At 40.6% G+C, this 21,395-nt stretch overlaps 1 protein-coding gene across 5 annotated transcripts in view; it reads right to left on the bottom strand.

The window, feature by feature from the left end:
• Nucleotides 1-21,395, bottom strand: part of LOC126272936 (nucleoside diphosphate kinase 7) — a 100,850-nt gene that overhangs the window by 41,797 nt on the left and 37,658 nt on the right. For all 5 annotated transcript variants that reach the window (XM_049976246.1, XM_049976274.1, XM_049976238.1 and 2 more), the window contains one exon: nucleotides 18,147-18,313. In XM_049976246.1, coding sequence (XP_049832203.1) covers nucleotides 18,147-18,313 — 167 coding nt within the window. The remainder of the gene's footprint in view (nucleotides 1-18,146; nucleotides 18,314-21,395) is intronic.

The following is a 21,395-nucleotide window of genomic DNA, read 5'->3' on the forward strand; positions in this document are numbered from 1 at the left end:
AAAAACCTGGAGATATTGGAAGGTTTCAGACAGATTATATAATTGTAGGACAGAGATTTAGGAACCTTGTTTTAAATTGTAAGACATTTTCAGGGGCACATGTGGACTCTGACCACAATCTATTGGTTATGAACTGTAGATTAAAACTGGAGAAACTGCAAAAAGGTCGGAATTTGAGAAGATGGGACATGGATAAAGTGAAACAACCAGAGGTTGTACAGAGTTTCAGGGAGAGCATAAGGGAACAATTGACAGGAATGGGGGAAAGAAATGGGTAGCTCTGAGGGATGAAGTACTGAAGGCAGCAGAGGATCAAGTAGGTAGAAAGACGAGGGCTAGTAGAAATCCTTGGGTAACAGAATAAATATTGAATTTAACTGATGAAAGGAGAAAATATAAAAATGCAGTAAATGAAGCAGGCAAAAAGGAATACAAACGTCTCAAAAATGAGATCGACAGGAAGTGCAAAATGGCTAAGCAGGGATGGCTAGAGGACAAATGTAAGGATGTAGACACTTATCTCACTAGGGGTAAGATAGATGCTGCCCACAGAAAAATTAAAGAGACCCTTAGAGATAAGAGAAGCACTTGTATGAACATCAAGAGCTCAGATGGAAACCCAGTTCAAGGCAAAGAAGGGAAAGCAGAAAGGTCGAAGGAGTATATAGAGAAGGTCTATATAAGGGCGATGTACTTGAGGACAATATTATGGAAATGGAAGAGGCTGAAGATGAAATGGGAGATACGATACTGCGTGAAGAGTTTGACAGAGCACTTAAAGACCTGAGTCGAAACAAGGCCCCCGGACTAGACAACATTCCATCGGAACTACTGACGGCCTTGGGAGAGCCAGTCCTGACAAAACTCTACCATCTGGTGAGCAAGATGTATGAGACAGGCGAAATACCCTCAGACTTCAAGAAGAATATAATAATTCCAATCCCAAAGAAAGCAGGTGTTGATAGATGTGAAAATTACCGAACCATCAGTTTAAGAAGCCACGGCTCTAATTAACATGAATTCTTTACAGGTGAATGGAAAAACTGGTAGTAACCAACCTTGGGAAAGACCAGTTTGGATTCCATAGAAATGTTGGAACACGCGATGCAATACTGACTGCACAACTTATCTTAGAAAATAGATTAAGGAAAGGCAAACCTACGTTTCTAACATTTGTAGACTCAGAGAAAGCTTTTGAGAATGTTGACTGGAATACTCTCATTCAAATTCTGAAGGTGGCAGGGGTAAAATACAGGGAGCGAAAGGCTATTTACAATTTGTACAGAAACCAGATGGCAGTTATAAGAGTCGAGGGGCAGCAAAGGACATGGAAGAGCAGCTGAACAGAATGGAACAGAATGGTCTTGAAGGGAGGATATAAGACAAACATCAACAAAAGCAAAATGAGGATAATGGAATGTAGTCGAATTAAATCGGGTGATGATGAGGGAATTAGATTAGGAAATGAGATGCTTAAAGTAGTAAATGAGTTTTGCTACTTGGGGAGCAAAATAACTTATTATGGTCGAAGTAGAGAGGATATAAAATGTGGATTGGTATGTTGAAGAAAGAAACAAAGCCAAACAGATAATTACAGCATCCAAGAAGAACTCTTGGGAAGACTTTGGAAATAGGTTGGAGACCTTGGGTTAAGCTGCTGGAAAACCATTCTGGAGTGTAATTAGCAGTCTTCGAAAGGGAGGTAAGAAGGAAATGACAAGTATTTTGGACAGGTCAGGAATACTGCTGGTGAATCCTGTTGATGCCTTGGACAGATGGAGGGAATATTTTGAAGAGCTGCTCAATGTAGGTGAATACACGATCAGTAATGTTTCAGATTTCGATGTACAATGGGACAGGAATGATGCTGGAAATAGGATCACATTTGAGGAAGTGGAGAAAATGGTCAATAGATTGCAGTGCAATAAAGAGGCTGGGGTGGATGAAATTAAGTCAGAACTCATCAAATACAGTGGAATGTCAGGTCTTAAATGGCTACACTGGATAATTGAAATGGCGTGGGAGTCAGGACAGGTTCCATCAGACTGGACAAAAGCAGTAATCACACCAATCTTTAAACATGGAAACAGAAAAGATTGTAACAACTACAGAGGAATCTCTTTGATCAGCGTTGTGGGTAAAATCTTCTCAGGTATTGTTGAAAGGAAAGTGCGAGTATTAGTTGAGGACAAATTGGATGAAAATCAGTGTGAGTTTAGGCCTCTTAGAGGTTGTCAGGACCAGATCTTTAGCTTATGGCAAATAATGGAGAAGTGTTACGAGTGCAATAAGGAATTGTATCTATGTTTTATAGATCTAGAAAAGGCATATGACCGGGTTCCTAGGAGGAAGTTATTGTCTGTTCTACGTGATTATGGAGTAGGAGGCAAACTTTTGCAAGCAATTAAAGGTCTTTACGTCGATAGTCAGGCAGCAGTTAGAGTTGACGGTAAATTGAGTCCATGGTTCAGAGTAGTTTCAGGGGAAAGACAAGGCTGCAACATGTCTCCACTGTTGTTCATATTATTTATGGATCATATGTTGAAAACAATAGACTGGCTGGGTGAGATTAAGATAGGTGAACACAAAATAAGCAGTCTCGCATATGCGGATGACTTAGTTGTGATGGCAGATTCTATTGAAAGTTTGGAAAGTAATATTTCAGAGCTAGATCAGAAATGTAAGGACTATGGTATGAAGATCAGCATCTCCAAAACAAAAGTAATGTCAGTGGGAAAGAGATATAAACGGATTGAGTGCCAAATAGGAGGAACAAAGTTAGAACAGGTGGACGGTTTCAAGTACTTAGGATGCATATTCTCAATGGATGGCAACGTAGTGAAAGAACTGGAAGCGAAGTGTACCAAAGCTAATGCGGTGAGCGCTCAGCTACAATCAACTCTCTTTTGGAAGAAGGAAGTCAGTACCAAGACTAAATTATCTGAGCACCGTTCAATCTTTTGACCAACTTTGTTGTATGGGAGCGAAAGGTGGGTGGATTCAGGTTACCTTGTCAATAAGGTTGAGGTTACGGATATGAAAGTAGCTAGGATGATTGCAGGTACTAGTAGATGGGAACAATGGCAGGGGGGTGTGCACAATGAGGAAATCAAAGAAAACTGGGAATGAACTCTATAGATGTAGCAGTCAGGGTTAACAGGCTTAGATGGTGGGGTTATGTTACACGCATGGGAAAAGCAAGGTTACCCAAGAGACTCATGGGTTCAGCAGTAGAGGGTAGGAGGAGTCGGGGCAGACCAAGGAGAAGGTACCTGGATTCGGTTAAGCATGATTTTGAAGTAATAAGTTTAACATCAGAAGAGGCACCAATGTTAGCACTGAGTAGGGGATCATGGAGGAATAAGGGGGACTATGCTCCAGACTGAACACTCAAAGGCATAATCAGTCTTAAATGATGATGATGGTGATGATGATGATGGGCAATGGCAAGGAAAGTGTTTCTGAAGAAGAGAAATTTGTTAAAATCAAGCATAGATTTAAGTGTCAGCAAGTCGTTTCTGAAAGTATTTGTATGGAGTGTAGCCATGTATGGAAGTGAAACATGGACGATTAATAGTTTAGACAAGAAGAGAATAGAAGCTTTCGAACTGTGGTGCTACAGAAGGATGCTGAAGATTAGATGGGTAGATCACATTCTAATGAGGAGGTACTGAATAGAATTGGGGAGAAGAGAAATTTGTGGCACAACTTGACTGGAAGAAGGGATTGGTTGGTAGAACATGTTCTGAGGCATCAAGGGATCACCAATTTAGTACTGGAGGGCAGCGTGGAGGGTAAAAATCGTAGACGGAGACCAAGAGATGAATACAATACACAGATTCAGAAGGATGTAGGTTGCAGTAGGTATTGGGAAATGAAGAAGCTTGCACAGGATAGTTTAGCATGGAGAGCTGAATCAAACCAGTCTCTGGACTGAAGACCACAACAACAACAACACGTACTGCCTATGCACTAACTCCTTCACTCATTCTTCTGGCTGATGTGCTGGCTTTCTACTACACCCTTCACGTTTTCACATTTATCTGTCTGAAGAGCTGAGTCAACACCTCTCCATAATGAATGAGATTTGAATCTCAGAAAGATAAAATGACTTTAGTATTACCCACAACAGATATTGAGCAAAAGATTTTACACAAAGACACATTTTACTTTGAAAGAATAATGCATTATCATAAAGGTGATTTAAGTCAGAATTTGTTGCTGCAATGAAGTAAGAGAAAATCTGTTAACAATGAAGTTTAATAACAGCTTACAAAATAACATCACAACAAAGAATGTGATATGCTAAGCGACCATGCTAATACGTCTATTAGATGTACTGATGGATTTTCTTACATGCAATTACAGTTATATGTTTCATCATTATTCAAGTCATTTCATGTGTAAAAATCTGATTAAGAGAACTCAGCTGTTCATTTATGTGCCTGTTTATTACAGACAAGTACAAATAACTATTTTGATAGATGCAGAGTACACCTACACACTCAGAAAGATGTGAGAATCCTAAAAAGGGCTTGAAACAAAATTTAAAAAATCTTATTTTCCTTAGATGGTTCCAATTCTCCAGAAATATCACTTGAAGCAGTACCAGCTCAGTATCTACCTGGCAAATTTCTACCTTCCGGCTGCACTGAACCAATCAGCTGTTGTTAATCATGGAAACAATACCAATAATACAGATACATTTAGGATGACGAAAAAATAAGTAAAAATGTAATATAACAAGTTAATGTGCCTACTTTATGAATGCACCAGAGCTGTACCAATGTAATGTTCATCACTGAATCTAAATGTAGTGTTAATAATCACAAATTATTTAGATAACTCTCAGATATATTTCCAGTTTTACAGTTTTTATGAACCATAAATATGAGCCACAAAAAAAGACTGAATATTTTGAGGTTGAAAGTAGATACCTAAATTGGACACAGAGGACAGAGCGACCATGGACAACTGCTAAATGTCAGTATCCGAGTAATGATATAAACATATTAAAAACAAAGATTCCAAGACTTACCAAGCGGGAAAGCGCCGGCAGACAGGCACATGAACAAAACACACAAACACACACACAGAATTACTAGCTTTCGCAACCGATGGTTGCCCTCTCCTTCCTGAAGAAGCAACCATCGGTTGCGAAAGCTAGTAATTCTGTGTGTGTGTTTGTGTGTTTTGTTCATGTACCTGTCTGCCGGCGCTTTCCCGCTTGGTAAGTCTTGGAATCTTTGTTTTTAATATATTTTTCCCATGTGGAAGTTTCTTTCTATTTTATTTACATAATGATATAAACAAATTTTTAATCTCAGTTGATGCAGACCACTGAATCACAATATACAGTGCTTTCGAATAAATGGGAAATTATGACTAAAAATGTCAGTTCACTGCAAATCATATCCAAAATTGACCAAAAGGTCGAATAACAAGAAATGTATAAAATTATTAGGTGAAGATATTTTTCTTACTTCTATCTCCTTTTCACAAAAGTGGCAAGAAGTGACACTTGGACAAGAGATTTGGATTGAAAGAAGTTCAACATATAAAAAATTCAAGCACATAATGATTAAAGACTCACAATTGCAAATTTTAATGTACAAGCTGTTTTTAACACTCCAAAATGAATTTGTGACTAAATATTATACCTCAGAAAACTTGCAGTGCATAATTTGATCTTAAAAAATTTAGAAATCACCTAAATGGTCAGCAAGTTTTCATCTGTATTTTCCACTGAGAAGATGTACTACAATTGTAAAACTGACTCATTCCATATTATAGCAAGAGGTCACAATTATGATCAATGGAAGATACGAATAACTAACACACTAAGTAACTAATTATAGAACCTGAAAATTCAAGATAGCACTTGTTACTTGTAGAAGGAGACATATGGCACATTAGAGTAAACTGAAATCACATGTATGTGACAAAATATCACGCAAGTGACGTGGGCATAAGCAGAAGAAATTTATGTTGGTTTCTGTATTTACTATGCCACACAAGAACCATCTGAACTTGCAGTCTATTTATCACCCACTTTGAAACATTACTGTAAAATAGAGACACCTTCCTCAACAACGGGCAAAAATCTTATGAAGTTGCAGTACGAATCTTATCCTTCTATTGTCCGTAAAAGGCTGTACTACAATTTTCTCAACTGTAAAAATAACTAAGACTTTCCCTACAATTCCACAGCAAAATGCTTATGTATTCCACAATGAAAGAAACCTGTTTTGATTTTTAATATGACAGAATCTGATGGATATTACATTGAAGTAGCCTTGAAGATAAAGGTTTGACCTCTTCTATGCATGTCCCTATACACAAAAAAATTTCCTACCACAACTGCAAAACTTAAGGACATGTTCAGAATATATAAGGATTGGAAGTGAAATAGTGGTAACTATTTATTCACAACTGATACAAAAGAGTAATATGTTTGCAGCTGTTACTGTCCTTCAAAGTAGTCACCAGCGCTGTGTAGATCCCGTTGCCAGCGATGTGGAAGGCGTAGTATACCATTAGCAGAGCCTGCTCTATTGATGGTATGAATGGAGCAGTCTACTGCCTGTTGAATCTCTGGAACAGTTCTGAAGCGAATGCCATGAAGTGGTTCCTTCATTTTCGGAATCAAATCAAAGCCACAAGGACTTAAGTCGTATTACTGTTCATCACTTTCTGCACAACCCAGCCATCATTTTGCAGAACAATGTGGGGACACATACAGTGCAAGCCGTGGCTGCTCTGTTCGGTCGATAGGGCTGGGAAGTACTGTAGCATCTACCATACTCCCCAGACTTAAGTCCATGTGACTCTGATTTGATTAAGATGAAGGACCCACTTCATGGCATTCGCCTCAGATCTGTTCCAGAGACTGAACAGGTAATAGACCGCTCCATTCGCACCAGAAACAGAACAGGCTCTGCTAAAGGTATACAACGCCTTCCACATCGCTGGCAACGGGTTCTGCACAACGCTGATGACTACTTTGAAGGACAGTACCAGGTGCAAACACGTAACTCTTTTGTATCAGTTGTGAATAAATAGTTGCCACTATTTAAGTTCCTACTCTTATATGAGAAGGAAATGATTCCAAGGGAGTCTCATGAATATTACTACATTCTATTGAATGCCTGAAACAAACATCAAAGAACGCTCTCATGCAGATTGAGGGTTATGTGAATTGCATGTTTTGTGAACGGCAGTATTTGACTGAATCTCTTGTCTACAGTCTGTCCTGATGCTTTACACTGTAAAATGTGTTTCAAAGCAATAAAATTTATACTAGATTCAGTATGTCTATTTCATTTTTTGCAATGTGTCTGAAGGTGCAATAAGTTTTTCTAATGCCACAAAATACAAAGGAGCTATACCGCCCTCCCCTCTGCTCAAGGTGTCAACCAAAAGAGAGCAAGAGGAATTCCAGAGAACAGATACGTGGAAAGGCTATACTGAAGGCCTCTACAAGGGTGAGGAATTGTCTGGTAATGTGACAGAAGAAGAGAAGTCGGTCGATATGGCAAACATAGGAAATCCAGTAGAAGAGTGAGAGTTTGGTAACAGGGATTTAGAAGGTTTGCTATCCAATAAAGCAGAAGGTATAGGTCAAATTTTTGGTGGTAGTGGGTACCAGACGACTAATTGAGCTGCTTTGTGGAATCTACTAGTGTGGAGATATATCAGACTTCTAGAAAAATATCATCCACACAATCCCACAAGTGCAAATAAGTGTGAGAACTATTGCACAATTAGCTTAACAGTTCCTGCTTGCAAATTGGATGGCGTATATTATATCTTCACAGCCACTGTTAATGTTGTTGTTGTTGTTGTTGTTGTTGTTGATGTGGTCTTCAGTCCCGAGACTGGTTTGATGCAGCTCTCCATGCTACTCTATCCTGTGCAAGCTTCTTCATCTCCCAGTACCTACTGCAACCTACATCCTTCTGAATCTGCTTAGTGTATTCATCTCTTGGTCTCCCTCTACGATTTTTACCCTCCACGCTGTCCTCCAATACTAAATTGGTGATCCCTTGATGCCTCAGAACATGTCCTACCAACCGATCCCTTCTTCTGGTCAAGTTGTGCCACAAACTTCTCTTCTCCCCAATCCTATTCAACACTTCCTCATTAGTTATGTGATCTACCCATCTAATCTTCAGCATTCTTTGCAGCACCACATTTCGAAAGCTTCTATTCTCTTCTTGTCCAAAGTATTTATCGTCCATGTTTCACTTCCATACATGGCTACACTCCATACAAATACTTTCAGAAAAGACTTCCTGACACTTAAATCTATACTCGATGTTAACAAATTTCTCTTCTTCAGAAACACTTCCCTTGCCATTGCCAGTCAACATTTTATGTCCTCTCTACTTCGGCCATCATCAGTTATTTTGCTCCCCCAATACTACTTTAAGTGTCTCATTTCCTAATCTAATTCCCTCAGCATCACCCTCCTTTCAAGACACTGTCCATTCCATTCAACTGCTCTTCCAAGTCCTTTGCTGTCTCTGACAGAATTACAATGTCATCGGCGAACCTCAAAGTTTTTATTTCTTCTCCATGGATTTTAATACCTACTCCGAATTTTTCTTTTCTTTCCTTTACTGCTTGCTCAATATACAGATTGAATAACATCAGGGAGAGACTACAACCCTGTCTCAATCCCTTCCCAACCACTGCTTCCCTTTCATGCCCCTCGACTCTTATAACTGCCATTTGGTTTCTGTACAAATTGTAAATAGCCTTTCGCTCCCTGTATTTTACACCTGCCAACTTTAGAATTTGAAAGAGAGTATTCCAGTCAACATTGTCAAAAGCTTTCTCTAAGTCTACAAATACTAGAAACGAAGGTTTGCCTTTCCTTAATCTTTCTTCTAAGATAAGTCGTAAGGTCAGTATTGTCTCACGTGTTCCAGTATTTCTACGGAATCCAAACTGATCTTCCCCGAGGTCGGCTTCTACTAGTTTTTCCATTCGTCTGTCAAGAATTCATGTTAGTATTTTGCAGCTGTGGCTTATTAAACTGATTGTTCGGTAATTTTCACATCTGTCAACACCTGCTTTCTTTGGGATTGGAATTATTATATTCTTCTTGAAGTCTGAGGGTATTTCGCCTGTCTCATACATCTTGCTCTCCAGATGGTAGAGTTTTGTCAGGACTGGCTCTCCCAAGGCCTTCAGTAGTTCCGATGGAATGTTGTCTAGTCCGGGGGCCTTGTTTCGACTCAGGTCTTTAAGTGCTCTGTCAAACTCTTCACGCAGTATCGTATCTCCCATTTCATCTTCAGCCTCTTCCATTTCCATAATATTGTCCTCAAGTACATCGCCCTTATATAGACCTTCTATATACTCCTTCGACCTTTCTGCTTTCCCTTCTTTGCCTTGAACTGGGTTTCCATCTGAGCTCTTGATGTTCATACAAGTGCTTCTCTTATCTACAAGGGTCTCTCTAATTTTTCTGTAGGCAGCATCTATCTTACCCCTAGTGAGATAAGTGTCTACATCCTTACATTTGTCCTCTAGCCATCCCTGCTTAGCCATTTTGCACTTCCTGTCGATCTCATTTTTGAGACATTTGTATTCCTTTTTGCCTGCTTCATTTACTGCATTTTTATATTTTCTCCTTTCATCAATTAAATTCAATATTTCTTCTGTTACCCAAGGATTTCTACTAGCCCTCGTCTTTCTACCTACTTGATCCTCTGCTCCCTTCACTACTTCATCCCTCAAAGCTACCCCTTCTTCTTCTACTGTATTTCTTTCCCCCATTCCTGTCAATTGTTCCCTTATGCTCTCCCTGAAACTCTGTACAACCTCTGGTTCTTTCAGTTTATCCAAGTCCCATCTCCTTAAATTCCGACCCTTTTGCAGTTTCTTCAGTTTTAATCTACAGGTCATAACCAATAGATTGTGGCCAGAGTCCACATCTGCCCCTGGAAATGTCTTACAATTTAAAACCTGGTCCCTAAATCCCTGTTATCCATTATCCCTGTTATCCATTATATAATCTATCTGATACCTTTTGGTATCTTCAGGCTTCTTCCATGTATACAGCCTTCTTTTATGATTCTTGAACCAAGTGTTAGCTATGATTAAGTTGCGCTCTGTGCAAAATTCTACCAGGCGGCTTCCTCTTTCATTTCTTAGCCCCAATCCATATCCACCTACTATGTTTCCTTTTCTCCCTTTTCCTATACTCGAATTCCAGTCACCCATGACTATTAAATTTTCTTCTCCCTTCACTGTCTGAATAATTTCTTTTATTTCATCATACATTTCTTCATTTTCTTCGTCATCTGCAGAGCTAGTTGGCATATAAACTTGTACTACTGTAGTAGGTGTGGGCTTCGTATCTATCTTGGCCACAATAATGCGTTTACTATGCTGTTTGTAGTAGCTTACCCTCATTCCTATTTTCCTGTTCATTATTAAACCTACTCCTGCATTACCCCTATTTTATTTTGTGTTTATAACTCTGTAGTCACCTGACCAGAAGTCTTGTTCCTCCTGGCATCGAATTTCACTAATTCCCACTATATCTAACTTTAACCTATCCATTTCCCTTTTTAAATTTTCTAACCTACCTGGCCGATTAAGGGATCTGACATGCCACGCTCCGATCCGTAGAACGCCAGTTTTCTTTCTCCTGATAACGACATCCTCTTGAGTAGTCCCCACCCGGAGATCCAAATGGGGGACTATTTTACCTCCGGAATATTTTACCCAAGAGGATGCCATCATCATTTAATCATACAGTAAAGCTACATGCCCTCGGGAAAAATTACGGCCGTAGTTTCCCCTTGCTTTCAGCCGTTCGCAGTACCAGCACAGCAAGGCCGTTTTGGTTATTGTTACAAGGCCAGATCAGTCAATCATCCAGACTGTTGCCCTTGCAACAACTAAAAAGGCTGCTGCCCCTCTTTAGGAACCACACATTTGTCTGGCCTCTCAACAGATACCCCTCCGTTGTGGTTGTACCTACGGTATGGCTATCTGTATTGCTGAGGCACGCAAGTCTCCCCACCAACAGCAAGGTCCATGGTTTAAGGAGGGGGGGGGGACACTGTTAATATGTTGGCTTTATTTATATTTTCAATTCCTTTAGGAAATTTACTGTACAATTTCACTCCCTGCCACCAAATGAAGTTCCCTTTTTTTTTCTGACTGAAAAATATTTATGACCTATTCCACAAAACACAAAAACATATCTGCAAATGGCATTTACAGCGATTAACTCTAAATATACCGCACAGTAGCTGAAAAGATAGAAGAGAGTGTGCCTGGTGGTCCACGCAGTGAACTGTTCACTGTAGGGAGAATACCTTGCCCATAGTGCACTTTAGGTTAGGCTGGTCCCCCCCCCCCCCCCCCACCACACACACACACACACACACACACACACACACACACACACACACACTCTTCCACAAGATAGACATACTTTTGCATCGGCAATTGCGTCCCTCTCACAAACATATTCATGTCCGCACAATATAACATGAAACTCAATTCTGCTGATGCTCAGTTAATTTCCCATAGCAGATGAGATGATGATGCGGCTCTATATCAATGAAGACCATTTCCAGAGGCAGGTATGGTAAAAGTGATAGTTACCTGAAAACTACTTTAGCTCTTTCTGCTGTTAGCAACTCTGTGTTAAATATTTCTGATGCCAACATTCTGACTTCTGCAATATAAAGGTACCATAATTTTTGACATAATGGAAACTTTTTTGTGGTAACATGTCTTTTTTACTTATCCAGAACCTATAAAATAATAGATTTTTAACTACAGCCTCTGACAATAAATTTCAATGACTAGTCCTGTAACATTAACGTAGATGAACTATGAACTACAGTTACCTTACTGTCCTTTAAAATAGTCATCTCCAATAACTATGCACTGCTGAGCTCTGTGACACTTGTGCTGGAAACTTTGCACGAATTCTTCCTTTGGGACAGTTTTCCAAAGCTGCCTTAAATTTCATTGGATGTCAGGAATATCATGAAATCTCTTTCCTTTCAAAGTGAGTCTGAGTCGAGGGAACAGAAAGAAGTTTGGAGGATTAAGACCTGGCGAGTATGGTGGATGTTCAAGTTGCACCACCCCCCTTTTCTGCCAGGAACTGTTTGATGATATTGGCTGTGTGTGGGTGAGCACTGTCAAGAGCAAAAACCCAGGAACCTTGTTGTGCGTACAAGGATTGTACCCTGTGTAGATGTTGCATGAAATGGGTCAAAATTTCAATGTACCATGCAGCGTTCAATGCTGTTCCCTCAGGAAGAAATTCCTTGTGGATAGTGCCTTGACTATCGAAAAAAGTGATGAGCTTCGTTTGGATGCATGATTTTTCGATTCTGGCCTTTTTCCGAAGAGATGATGTCGGAGAACCCCTTTCCATGCTTTGTCGTTTTGTTTCAGGGTAGTACCGGAGACAGCAGGTTTCACCCCCAGTGACAATATGGTTCAAGAACGCATCCATCGTTTCGACAAAATCCTGTGAAGCGTCTAAACGTGCCTGTTTCTGATGTGGGACAAGACGACAACATGTTTTCCACTTCCCTAACTCATGGGTAACGATTTGTCACACGGATTCACAGTTCATCTACAGTTCATCTGCTATCATGCGCACAGTTAATCGATTGATGTGTGTGATTAATGTCCTCACTTTCTCAGAGTTTTCATCACTGATGGCAGTCACTGGTTGTCTGCTAAGGGGATTGTCAGAAACACTTTCCTGGCCTCCTCGAAAACGGGTGAACCATTCGTACACACACTTCATAGACAGTACTTGATCGTCATAACAAGTACCAGCATTGCGTGCATTTCTTCCAGTGTCTTGCCAAGCTTAAAACAAAACTTTAAATTGATCCTCTGCTTGTTCATTGTCGTGTTCTCAGTTCAGAACCTTCATCCAACAGGTCTAACACGGAACACACAACGATGCTCAACTGAACTATGGTGGGGGATGGTTGTCAACACTGGCCACTATGCAGGTACAGCGTTGTGAATGGCCAGTGTTGCCCAATCGACCGTTCTGACTTCATTCACCAAACTTTACTGTCAGAGGTTGTATAATACAAAAATAAAATACTGAAGCAAAAGAGAGCAACATTGGGAATTGTTGCAAAACATGCGTCGCAAGACGTTTCAGTGCACTAACTCTGCTTTTTCCATCTCGAGGTAGGGTCCTCTACAGACATGACTGGAGATATATAAATGTTTACAGAGTAACCTCACGAGTACCAGAACACCATTACAGTGTTTTTCTCACTGAAAAGCATGTTGTATTCAATATCATTCTGCGTATTATAGCAGTATTCTGTTGCACAGACTGACTGTTGGATGGTTTGCATTAGGTCTGTTAGTAATCCAATGGACAAGGGTGAATAGAGGTCCAATACCTTAATCTCTATAATGATCGTGTAACCGCTCTTGTGATGGAAGGGAATTTGACAGTGTGGAAGCTGGTGCATGGTAAGGCTGTGAAGCAGTACATATAATGGTATAGTGAAACTCAAACAGGATAATCAAGTAGATACACAACAGAAAACCCAAATTACACTGCCAGACACAACAAAAAAATGAAGCACCCTGAAGAGAAGAAGAAACTACAAAGTTTGAGGGAATATGTGAAGTTATTTCAGTTATTACAAAACTGAGTTAAATTTACAAAGAACTTGGAAATATCAACCCACTTATCATTGTAATGTTACATCATCTAACCTGGATGCATTCACTAACTCTGTTGGCAAGGCTTTCATAATTCCACTGCATCCTCTTCTGAGGCAGCCTGGCCCACTGTGATGGAGCTGATTTCCAAGCAGGTCCCTCATGTTCTGTTGGGGACAGATCTGGTGTCTTACTGTCCATTGTTGTTGTTGTGGTCTTCAGTCCTAAGACTGGTTTGATGCAGCTCTCCATACTACTCTATCCTGGGCAAGCTTCTTAATCTCCCAGTATTTACTGCAGCCTACAGCCCTCTGAATCTGCTTAGTGTATTCATCCCTTGGTCTCCCTCTACAATTTTTACCCTCCACACTGCCCTCCAATACTAAATTGGTGATCCCCTGATGCCTCAGCACACGTCCTACCAACCGGTCCCTTCTTCTCGTCAAGTTGTGCCATAAACTCCTCTTCTCCCCAATTCTATTCAATACCTCCTTTTAGTTATGTAATCTACCCATCTAATCTTCAGCATTCTTCCGCAACACCACATTTCGAAAGCTTCTATTCTCTTCTTGTCCAAACTACTCCATACAATTACTTTCAGAAATGACGTCCTGACACATAAACCTACACTTGATGTTAACAAATTTCTCTTCTTCTGAAACACTTCCCTTGCAATTGACAGTCTACATTTGATATCCTCTCTAATTCGACCATCATCAGTTATTTTGCTCCCCAAATAGGAAAACTCCTATACTACTTTAAGTGTCTCGTTTCCTAATCTAATTCCCTCAGCATCACCCGATTTAATTCAACTACATTCCATTATCCTCGTTTTGCTTTTGTTGATGTTCGACTTACATCCTCCTTTCAAGACACTGTCCATTCCGTTCAACTGCTCTTCCACGTCCTTTGCTGTCTCTGACAGAATTACAATGTCACTGGCGAACCTCAAAGTTTTTATTTCTTCTCCATGGATTTTAATACCTACTCCGAATTTTTCTTTTGTTTCCTTTACTGCGTGCTCAATATACAGATTGAATAACATCACAGAGAGGCTACAACCCTGTCTCACTCCCTTCCGAACCACTGCTTCCCTTTCATGCCCCTCAACTCTTATAACTGCCATCTGGTTTCTGTACAAATTGTAAATAGCCTTTCGCTCCCTGTATTTTATCCCTGCCACCTTCAGAATTTGTAAGAGAGTATTCCAGTCAACATTGTCAAAAGTTTTCTCTAAGTCTGCAAATGCTAGAAACGTAGGTTTGCCTTTCCTTAATCTTTCTTCTAAGATAAGTCGTAAGGTCAGTATTGCCTCAAGTGTTCCAACATTTCTACGGAATCCAAACTGGTCTTCCCCGAGGTCGGCTTCTACAAGTTTTTCCATTCATCTGTAAAGAATTCGCGTTAGTATTTTGCAGCTATGACTAATTAAACTGATAGTTCGGTAATTTTCACATCTGTCAACACTTGCTTTCTTTGGGATTGGAATTATTATATTCTTCTTGAAATCTGAGGGTATTTTGTCTGACTCATACATCTTGCTCGCCAGATGGTAGAGTTTTGTCAAGACTGACTCTCCCAAGCTCGTCAGTAGTTCTAATGGAATGTTGTCTACCCCCGGGGCCTTTTTTTGACTCAGGTCTTTCAGTGCTCTGTCAAATGCTTCACACAGTATCGTATCCCCCATTTCATCTTCATCTACATCCTCTTCCATTTCCATAATATTGACCGAAGTACATCATCCTTGTACAGATCCTCTATATACTCCTTCCACCTTTCTGCTTTCCCTTATTTACTTAGAACTGGGTTTCCATCTGAGCTCTTGATATTCATACAAGTGGTTCTCTTATCTCCAAAGGTCTCTTTAATTTTCTTGTAGGCATTATCTATCTTACCCCTAGTGAGATAAGTCTCTACATCCTTACATTTGTCCTCTAGCCATCCCTGCTTAGCCATTTTGCACTTCCGGTCGATCTCATTTTTGAGACGTTTGTATTCCTTTTTACCTGCTTCATTTACTGCATTTTTATACTTTCTCCTTTCATCAATTAAATTCAATATTTCTTCTGTTACCCAAGGATTTCTACTAGCCCTCGTTTTTTTACCTACTTGATCCTGTGCTGCCTTCACTACTTCATCCCTCAGAGCTACCCATTCTTCTTCTACTGTATTTCTTTCCCCCATTCCTGTTAATTGTTCCCTTATGCTCTCCCTGAAAATCTGTACAACCTCTGGTTGTTTCAGTTTATCCAGGTCCCATCTCCTTAAATTCCCACCTTTTTACAGTTTCTTCAGTTTTAATCTGCAGTTCATAACCAATAGATTGTGGTCAGAGTCCACATCTGCCCCTGGAAATGTCTTAAAATTTAAAATCTGGTTAATAAATCTCTGCCTTACCATTATATAATTTATCTGATACCTTCTAGTATCTCCAGGATGCTTCCATGTATACGACCTTCTTTCATGATTCTTGAACCAAGTATTAGCTATGATTAAGTTATGCTCTGTGCAAAATTCTACCAGACGGCTTCCTCTTTCATTTCTTACCCCCATTCCATATTCACCTACTATGTTTCCTTCTCTCCCTTTTCTTACTGTCGAATTCCTGTCACCCACGACTATCTTGGCCACAATAATGTGTTCACTATGCTGTTTATAGTAGCTTACCCGCACTCCTATTTTTTTAATTCGTTATTAAACCTACTCCTGCATTACCCCTATTTGATTTTGTATTTATATATTCGATTTTGTATTTATATACCAAAAGTATTGTTCCTCCTGCCACCAAACTTCACTAATTACCACTATATGTAACTTTAACCTATCCATTTCCCTTTTTAAATTTTCGAACCTACCTGCCCGATTAAGAGATCTGACATTCCACGCTCCGATCCGTAGAATGCCAGTTTTCTTTCTCCTGATAACGACATCCTCTTGAGTAGTGCCCGCCAGAGATCTGAATGACGGACTATTTTACCTCTGGAATATTTTACCCAAGAGGACCCCATCATCATTTAACCATACAGTAAAGCTGGATGCCCTCGGGAAAAATTACGGCTGTAGCATCCCCTTGCTTTCAGCCATTTGCAGTACCAGCACAGCAAGGCTGTTTTGGTTAGTGTTACAAGGCCAGATCAGTCAATTATCCAGACTATTGCCCCTGCAACTAATGAAAAGGCTGCTGCCCCTCTTTAGGAACCACACGCTTGTCTGGCCTCTCAACAGATACCCCTCCGTTGTGGTTGCACCTACGGTACTGCCATCTGTATCACTGGGGCATGCAAGCCACCCCACCAATGGCAAGGTCCATGGTTCGTGGGGGTGGGGTGCCATTGGAGTTTCCTCAATCATTATGTCATGTGCGGGTCAGTGTACCATGACACCAGGAGTAACACCACACAGCATCTCCAAAACAATGGATAAATGGGACCTCTAAAAAGATCACCTCCATAACCTCTGATGATAGTCATCAGCCCAGTGCAAAACCATGATTCGGCAATGAACACAATGCAGTGCCAAACACAAGCAATCCCGGTCTTGACATTTGGATGTAGCCATTTGTGTTGTGGTGCTAACACCACCCTACTAATGGAACAGCAATTCTCTAGTCCGGCATCTGCTATTCTCTGACCAATGGTGCAGGATGACACAGAATACTGCAAGGGATCCGTTACTTAACAGATGGCAGGAACAGATGTGAAGTGTTTACAATGTGCTTAGTGCACAATACAGTGATCTTCCCCTGTATTGGTCAGAAATGACCGACTGGAACTTTGATGAGTATACCTGCCCTCATGTTCCATGTAGTTTAACAATGGACTGCTGTCACACCCAAATCCTTCACAAATCTGGATACTACTTGATCCAATCAGACAACCTAATGGAGGACCACAATGATGCCCCTTTCAAACTCCTGTCAGGTACAGTTGAAAGTATTTCACACAAGCAAGCAATATCTCCGTGTCCTTCACATTGATCACACAAAATATGACACTGTTTACACCCCTAATATACCCAACGAGGGCTGGTAACAACACTTAACCCAAACAACATTAACTCACACTGGTTGCTGTTCTACCTGACAGAGAGAATTGCAACTCCAATTATTTACACTGCAACCAATGGTGTGTATGTGTATCACTTTTATTGGCAGGCAGTGTATCTTGATAATAATTCATAATCCCACCTCACCACCTCAAGTCTGTAAACCTAGCAATCAAAATGATACTAGCTTCCTTGTATGTTTTTAGAGGTAACCTAACCACATTGAGCAGCATGTGATTGATTCTTGTTCAAAAGTCAAAATTTTGCTGCCCTATCAAGTGTACAAATCCATGTTCTCTAATCAATATAATTTTTAATTTTCTTATATGCACTATAGTCTGCACCTGCAATTCCTCCTCACTCTGCTTTTGACCCTTATAACATAGAATAAGAGTTTGCATCATAATACTTACTTCTGTAATGTTTTACCAAACTTCTCTCTTGTAAAGTTATCAGCAAAGTCTGTTATGTTCATCTGCCGAGAAAAAATTGTTATGATGGCTCCAATGTAAATATCCTTTGCACTAATTCCTTCACATTTCGTTCTTTTCAGGAAAGTGTTGTTATTTTTAATATCAAACTGGAATAAAAGAATATGTAACTATAAAATTGCTATAACAAAAATAACATAGTTCTAAAAGCACACACAATTGCAAAACTGGGGGAAACATACGCAACAAACACTAGAATAGTACATGCTAGCTCATTACCTAGCATTACTTATTTATCCTACTTTTTTTTCAACCTGTAGTGGATGTCAAAAGAGTGTGTGTGTGTGTGTGTGTGTGTGTGTGTGTGTGTGTGTGTGTGTGTGTGTGTGTCTTTTTTTCTTCTTAATTGTAACTCTTGAATGACTGGGAGGAAGAAATGCTGTGAGTGTGAAATACCACTGGTCACCTTTAAGTGTGTGGGTAGCAACAAGAAGGGGTGAGATGCAAAAAAAGTATAATTCTGGTGTGCCTTGAAAACTTTCAACCAAACTTCTGATGCCTGTAAGAGTCATAGAACACGAGAAAGATTTCAGTGAAATACCTTCTGTTTATTTTCAAAACAAGTCTGCAATTCCATAAATGCTACTAAACTGTGCAGTTTTAGTTTTCTTATTTACAATAAGGCCCAATACTTGAATTCTGCGCCTTGATTTCAATTCTATTTAGTCTTTTTATTTTCGTCCTCAATATTCTGACAAGTTATAATGGAGTGTATAATAAGATCCTGTTCCACTTTCTTTTTAAATATTTTAGGATTTCCAGCTTCCTGTCTGATTTCTACTGGCAACATGGTAACTTGCATCCAAATATAAAACCCCATTCTGAACCCTATGAAGGAATGAATGAATCAAATTACATAAATAACCCCAGTACTATTTTTTAAATTGTACGTTAATTTGGCAGAAAGAAAAATTTAACATTCATTATGCATATTAACACTGAAAAGACAACATTTTTAATAAACTACAATACCAATCAGTAGCCCAAACTACCAAGTTGACTTCTCATGTGTCTACAACTATAACCTATAAATGAAAGACCGCAGCTCATGGTCTTGCGGTAGCATTCTCGCTTCCCGTGCATGGTGTCCCAGGTTTGATTCCCGGTGGGGTCAGGGATTTTCCCTGCCTTGACATGACTGGGTGTTGTTGTGTTGTCTTCATCATCATCATTCATCCCCATTATGGTTGGAGGAAGGCAATCGCAAACCACCTCCGCTATGACCTTGCCTAGTCAGCGGTGCGCGTCTCCCGCATCGTTCCCTACACTCCACGGAGTGTGGCACCTCATCATCATAAATGAAAGGGACAGTAATATGAAAATGATTAGTCACAATCTGTTACTAAAGTATAGTAACACAGCAGTTTCACTGTCAGTAAATATGAATATAGACTCTGAGGAGAAAAAGGAAACACCACATAGGAATTACCTTAAAGGGACAGAAAATAGTAGATGTGGTGTACACATACAGACAGATAAAAAATCAAATTTTCACAAAACTTGGGTGATTCATTCAAGAGAATGACCTTCACAAACTGAGCAAGTCAATAACACTTTGGTCTACCTCTGACCCTTAAACAAGCAGTTATTCAGCTTGGCACTGGCTGACAGAGTTGTTGGCTGTCCTCCTGTATGTGCCACACACTATCCAACTGGTGCATTAGATCGTCAAAATTCTGAGATGGTTGGAAGGCTCTGCCAATAATGCTCCAAACGTTCTCAGTTAGTGAAAGACCCAGGGACTACACTTGCCAAGGCCTAATTTTCCAAACATGAAAACAAGCTGTAGACAGTCTCGGTGTGTGCGGGTGGACATTGGTTTTGCTCAAATGTAAGTCCAGGATGGCTTGTCATAAAGGGCAACAAAGCAGGACAAAAAATATCGTCAACGAACCACTGTGTTATAAGGGTGCCATGGAAGACAACTAAAGTGGCTGTGCTATGGAAAGGAACAGCAGCCCAGGCCATCCATCCTCGTTGTCGGGCCACACAATGTGCGACAGTGAGGTTGGTATCCCACTGCTATCTGGGATGACCCCAGAAATATTGTCATTGGTTGTCAGGGCTCAATTCGAAGTGGGACTTACCACTGAAGACAATTCTACTTCAGTCAATCAGATTCCAGGCCAAAGATGTAGATGTAGATGTAGACAAGTCTGGAGACACCCCAAACAGCGGTGGGATACCAACCTCTGTTGCCCACCATATGGCCAGATCCGACAACTGGGCCATAGCAGGAACCCTTTGGTTATCACCTGCAGCACCCTTGAAGAACAGCAGTGTGTTGACAATACTGTATGTCCCGTTTCGCTGCCCTTCATGGCAAGCTATCCTGGGCTTTTATTTTGGCAATATAATGCCCATGCGCATACGACGAAAGTATCTACTGCTTGCCTTCGTGCTTGCCAAACCTCAGCTTGGCCAGCAAGGTCACCACATCTCTTCCCAATTGAGAATGGTGGGAGTATTATTGGTTGGTTGGGTGTGGGATTGAAGGGACCAGACTGCTAAGGTCATCGGTCCCTTGTTCCACGATAAAATCACATGAAATAAAAACTGTCAGTCGTTAAAAACGGAGAACTGAGACAAGGGACGACACAATACAAGAAAGACAGACAAAGACCAGACAAACGGAACTAAAATCACACCGAGTGTGAAGGTGGTTGGCCGACCATGAAAATAAGGAAAAGCCAACCACCAAATGACATTAAAACCCACAGTTTAAAACCACAGGCCAAAGGCCCAAGTCAATACAGGAAATAAAAGGACCAACACTCAAATCATACGATAAAAACCCCCTGCCCGAATAAAACTCAACACGAGGTCCGCCATAGCAACGTCATCACATAAAAGGGCAGGGAGGGTATCAGGCAGCGCAAACGTCTGCCTGAGTCCTGTTAAAAGCGGGCAGTCCACCAAAATGTGGACCACCGTCAGAGCTGCCCCGCAGCGACATAGCGGTGGGTCCTCCCGGCGCAACAAATGGCCGTGCGTCAGCCACGTGTGGCCAACGCGCAGCCGGCAGAGGACGACAGAGTCCTTCCGAGAGGCCCACATGGAGGAGCGCCAAACACCGGTCGTCTCCTTCACCGCCCGAAGTTTGTTGGGCGTGGGCAGGGTGCGCCACTCGTCACCCCAGGCACCAAGCACTTTCTGGCGCAAAAGCGACAG

Source organism: Schistocerca gregaria, chromosome 1, assembly GCF_023897955.1.
Source record: "Schistocerca gregaria isolate iqSchGreg1 chromosome 1, iqSchGreg1.2, whole genome shotgun sequence".
NCBI lineage: Eukaryota > Metazoa > Arthropoda > Insecta > Orthoptera > Acrididae > Schistocerca > Schistocerca gregaria.